The sequence below is a fragment of the Triticum aestivum genome, chromosome 5A (assembly GCF_018294505.1).
Source record: "Triticum aestivum cultivar Chinese Spring chromosome 5A, IWGSC CS RefSeq v2.1, whole genome shotgun sequence".
NCBI classification, from domain to species: Eukaryota; Viridiplantae; Streptophyta; class Magnoliopsida; order Poales; family Poaceae; genus Triticum; species Triticum aestivum.
Genome location: NC_057806.1, coordinates 321,278,788 through 321,284,214, shown reverse-complemented (window position 1 = coordinate 321,284,214; position 5,427 = coordinate 321,278,788). Strand labels below are relative to the sequence as shown.

General features: G+C 44.0%; 1 protein-coding gene across 1 annotated transcript; it reads right to left on the bottom strand.

Annotated features, from left to right (window-relative positions):
- Positions 1 to 1,599: 1,599 nt before the first annotated feature.
- On the bottom strand, positions 1,600 to 2,260 carry LOC123106859 (uncharacterized). The gene has a single exon (XM_044528896.1). It carries the CDS (start codon positions 2,221 to 2,223, stop codon positions 1,840 to 1,842), a length of 384 nt encoding a protein of 127 aa, XP_044384831.1. The 5' UTR covers positions 2,224 to 2,260; the 3' UTR covers positions 1,600 to 1,839.
- Positions 2,261 to 5,427: the final 3,167 nt, after the last annotated feature.

The following is a 5,427-nucleotide window of genomic DNA, read 5'->3' as shown; positions in this document are numbered from 1 at the left end:
TGTGAAATACCAAAATATTGAAGCCCGAGCCCGGCCTGAACTATCTTTCGGGCTGCAAAACAAGGCCCGAGCCTGGCCTGAACCTTGGGAGGCGCCACACTATCTCACACCCACCCGATCTACAATATATATCCTCTATCAATGCAATGATATGCTTCGTGTGTATTCGCGAAAAAGAAAAAAAAAGATTCTGGTTTAAGGGTCTATTTAGGACACATCTAGATGTGACATAGTTATGTCACATCTAACCTGATGTCCACTATGTTTATGGTATATTTTTTTTATCTTAGTTTTTTGTTTTTGTTCCTTATTATTGTGTTATTTGTGGAAGCTTAGATGTGACATCCTGATAAAACATCTAGATGTGAATTAAACAAATTGATGGTTTAAGTGATACTGTATAGCATGAAAGATTATGGTCTAATTTACCGTGTACGATACGGCGTTAATCGCCATATTATTCGTGCAAATGATGGAGAGAGGAACTAAGCTTCATCGTGGATGCTTGGAACCTAATTAAAGAGTTGATGGGCACACGCGCGCATGCCGATCGACCTCTCCAACGATCGCAACCTTCCCTGTCCGCTATCCCTCTGTGCGCATGATTCCCCCGGCGCGAGGGCGCCGTCGGCCCACCGTCGGGCGGACACGCCGCACCCGACGATGCCCGCGCTCCCCGACCAACGTACGTGTCCCCGGCCTCCCTCCAGCATCGCATCGCATCCCGAACCACTTGTCTGCTCAACACTGTCTGGCTTGGCTGGCCCTTCATCTTCAGTCAGACGACCAAGGCTCAACTGAACTGCCTGACCTCTCTAGTCTAGTCTAGACAGAGAACAGCGTGTGCGTGTGGCCGTCAGACAAAGGCTACCTCCTCCTGATAGTATCTCGTGGTTTCAGACTCACTTTGATGCTGCTTTGTCGTGTCGGGCTCTGACTCTGACAGAGGTTTCAGTGCTGTAACTAATTTTTTCTAGGGTGAGCAAGCAGCTGACAGACAAGAGTATATATCTATCCTTTGCGGGCCGGCAGGGCAGGTAACATCGATTTCTGTGTGCTGGTCGACGGGCGATCAGTTAACTTGCTAAATCAGCCTTGTTCAACGAATAAAACCTGCTAAATCAGCCAAAATCTCAATTAGCAAAACGAGCACGATCTAGGACCTCAAAACCAACGTAGCTTTCACAAGGTTAGGTGGTAGTGCTCATTGTCTTCCAAGACTAAGAGCCAACACAACAGCCGCCGATGACCGATGTTGTGCCGTATTCGTATAGGGGCGTGGAGCACCCTGTATATTTTCTGTAAGATATACTCTCTTAACTCTTGGGAAGTTTCTCTCATGCGTGTTCATATATACTACTCCCTCTGACCCATAATATAAGAGTGTTTTTAACGTTAAGTAAAAAAAACTGCACACCCATAATGACCTTAATCAGTAAGCCGGGAGAATCAGTGAGACCGGCGTTCATTTCTCCGGAACACAAAACGTCAGCGCCCAGCTTTAATTCAGCAGTTTCTTCAGAGCACGGGATTATATTAAACGCACGTACCCACTACCCAGTACTGATTAATTGTTCCAGGAACCGATCGATCGGCCGATTTGACAGAGAAAAGCGTAACAGTTGATCGATGTTACCATCACTACTTTCAATCACATGTCAACAGCGATGATCAACCGAAACAACTTTGAAACATTTACAAATGAGAACGAGGGATTTTGATTATTAATCAAATAATAATCAGCTAGTCTGCCGTAATTATGCATCGATCCGGCGATGCAAACTCGTAAGTGGATCGGACGGATTGATCAAGATCAATCGGATCCTGCTGTAATCTACTCTAGCTCGAAGGCGGGGCGGGTGCAGCCGTGCAGTTGTTGGCGCCGCAGCCGCAGGTGCGTGGGGTGAAGGCGCAGGTCCCGAACGGCTTGCCGGGGAGGTTGCAGTTGATGCCGTAGCAGCACTGGGTGTCCACGCATGACGAGCCGTTGTTCCCCGCCGGGCAGCACCGGCACCCCATGCACAGCTGGAACGGCTCGAACGCCTCCGATGCCGCCGGCCGGTACACCGCGGTCTGCACCGGCGCATACCCCTCCGGTGATGCCATCCTCGCTCCGCCCGTGCCAGCAAGCCTGGCCACGGCTCCTCCATGGGCAGCATGGTGGGCGGCATGGAGGAGGAGCAGGAGGAGCGCGACCCTGGCGAGAGGGGCGGACGCAGCCATCGCTACTGGCGGCTTGGAAGTTTTCGCTGGGGAATGAGGTGGGTTTGGCAAGATGGCAACACCATCCCACGTACTAGAACAATATATATGCGTGGAAAAGCCGTATGTAGAAGTTTTTTTTTCTTACGATGTAATGAAAGGAAACGCAAACACATCAAACAAAATAAACTGCCAACTACCCATAAAAAAATTAAATAAATAAACTGCCAACTAATCTTTTTTTTTTTGCGGCTAACTGCCTAAGCCTTTATTTTTGAGAAAAACTGCCTAAGCCTTGAGTGGTCTTAGAACTGCCAACTAATCTAAGACCACTCGCCCGTCAAAAAGATATATTCTAAGACCACTCAAGATTTACATATATATAGAGTATCGATATAGATTAAGCCTTGAGTATAGTGCATTGCAACCCTTGTTTAGTCATTAAAACATTACACCTGGTAGACAAAAATTGATATAGATTACCCCTATATGGATAGGTGTTTAGTCATTTTGTCCTATTTTCTAGCCGGTTGTGGCTATTAGTTTACTGTGTTTTATTTTTTTTCTCTTTGCTCCATTTGCGAGTTGTACTTGGATTGCGGACCTTGTTACTTGTTTGCTCTTTTTAATAATACGGCCGCATGCATCTTTCAGATGCAGAGGCCGGAGGTAACCCTCCTTTAAAAAACCAATATAAAAAGAGCGAGTTACGGAGATGCAACGAATCTCACCCGTTTGAACGTATCAATTATCTATGTTGCTCCGGTGTTTTAGGGCTAAACATGTTTAGTGTGTTGTTAATACCATCCTAATATAAACTTCGATGCTAACCACGTAATTATATATTACCTAATATCAACGTGCAATCGGTATCTTTCCTCTTTCCTGATATTAACGTGCAATACAATTAATATCCTTTTCAATGTAACATGTTAATTAGAGTATATTCTACCTAATATCACCGTGAAATCAATTTTTCTGTATTAACGTGTAATGTTTTCTAGGGGTATTGACGTGTAATGTTAATATTATCTTTTCTGATATATAGTGCATTGCACGATAGAATTACTAGTAATATATGTAGCACCCCTTTTGCGAGAGAACAAAGTCTTAACAAACTACAACGAAATCAAACTCTAAAACCTTTTTAGCCTACCATGAATTGTATCTATAATTCAAGAATTGGAATTCATAACTGTAAACCCAATTCTACTAGCCCGACATCTCACTTAGCTATTTATTTCTCTTGTGCCTTCCCGATGGTTAGGGTGCCTACCAGGCTACCACATGCTAATGAAGTGCACAACCACTGCCTACATCGGCGACGACGTTGCGGTAACACTGGTGAAGGTAGTATGCCATGTTGGAGGTGGAGCACTGGAGAATGTCAGGGAGGCACAGTCGTTGGTGTCGGAGATGCAATGAGGAGGAGTACTGCGGTGGAGGGGATCAAATCTAGGCAGAGTAATGGATGGAGAGTTTGATGGTGATGTGGATTGCAACCACATGATGCGGCGTAATAGATCCGAGCGGCACTACTGGAGGGAACATGGGCGACATAGGTGGACTGCGTAGGTGAGAGAGAGAGAGAGAGGGAGAGAGAGAGAGGGAGGGAGGGAGAGAGAGAGAGAGAGAGAGAGAGAGAGAGAGAGATGAACGTGGTTGAGAATTAGTTTGGGGATAGAAAACAACGAGAGGAACTAGTGGGATTTGGCTGCAAAAAAAAATGCAAAAGGTTACATGGGACGAGGGATTTCACTCGGATGTCTATAACCGCGGGACTAAAGACGAAGAAGCAACGGTGCTGATAGGAGTGTTTCACTTAACATTTAGATACGTTCATTCACTTCGGGGTGAAAGGGGTTTCATCTCAAACGGGTTGAGTCAGATGATTGCGTTCGAAACTCGATCACGTTGCAACTCACACCATCAATACCTGCTCCTCCATTTTACAGTTTTTTTTGCATGAAAAACTTGGATTGGCACTGCACGTATAATCTAGGGTTTTGGAAAGCAACGGATTTCCAAGTGGCACTCCAATTTCTTTTATATAACAACAGAATTCTTGTGCAATGTGCATTAAAGATAGCTAACTAATTGAAAATGTCATGGTTACAACTATTAGATAATTCAAAATATGTTGTTAAATAGTTAAAAGTTATCGAAAAGCATGTGAACCAACCAGTAGTTAGATGGTTAGGAGGGTGGTGGTACCCTCGGTCCACCACGATCAAACCTTAAGTTTGACGCTTTGTTGCCTCATTAATGCGGATTGTTTTTTAAGTGGGAGATGACGTTTTCGCCTAACGTTGGCGGTGACTTCATCAATCTTAAAGCTCCGCAATTCCAATCGGACGTGTGAGTGTGTCTGGTTGTGTAAATGTATGCATGTACATATCTGCATTGTAATCGATGTTTCTAGAAATGCAATAGTGTGTGTACACGCACAACAAAACGAGTCATGTATTACAGGCAGGTTGATAAAGCTTCTGGAACAAAAACATCGATCCATAAAGGAGAAAAGAAAATGGAATAGGAATGAAGGCTAAAAGGTGCAACGTTTCGAAAAGTTATATGGCCATGAAGCAATTGATTGAGCAGCCGTTGTGCGTGCCAGTTAATGAGAGTGACTGATGTTTCGTTGCGTCAATGAAGGGGAATATCTTCCTATTTTGTAAGTACTACTCCCTCCGTTTCAAATTACTCATCGTGGTTTTAATTCAAAAGTAATTTGGAACGGAGAGAGAACCATGTATTGATTTGCCTCATTAAAATCGCATTCATACGAAATAAACATACATCTATTTTCAGTACAAATATACTCTCTACTGTTAGGAACTTTTAGATTAAAAAAGTGTCATTTAAGTTGCCACGAAGAACATTTGAAATATGGTAAATTCAGGAATGTCCGTTGGACCCGGCAGCGACACTACTTGTGTCGTCTATTGTTCAAGGTGTTGTTCTTTTGCTGAAGCTCTAATCGTTATTGGCTGGATCTGACATCTAGGATGAAGATTCTTGTTCTGCCTTTCAAGGTTGGACCCGACGACGACGTCTGCACGATGGCACACCTTCTTCTTAAAGGCTTTGCCGCTGAAGAATAACGACACAGTCGTAGTCTTTTTCTTGTCTCATTTTTATGCTATTCTGCCAATGGTGTACACGTCATGTACTATGCTTATTGGTAGATGCTTGGCTTCAATGTCTTGCATCTATTTTTATTTT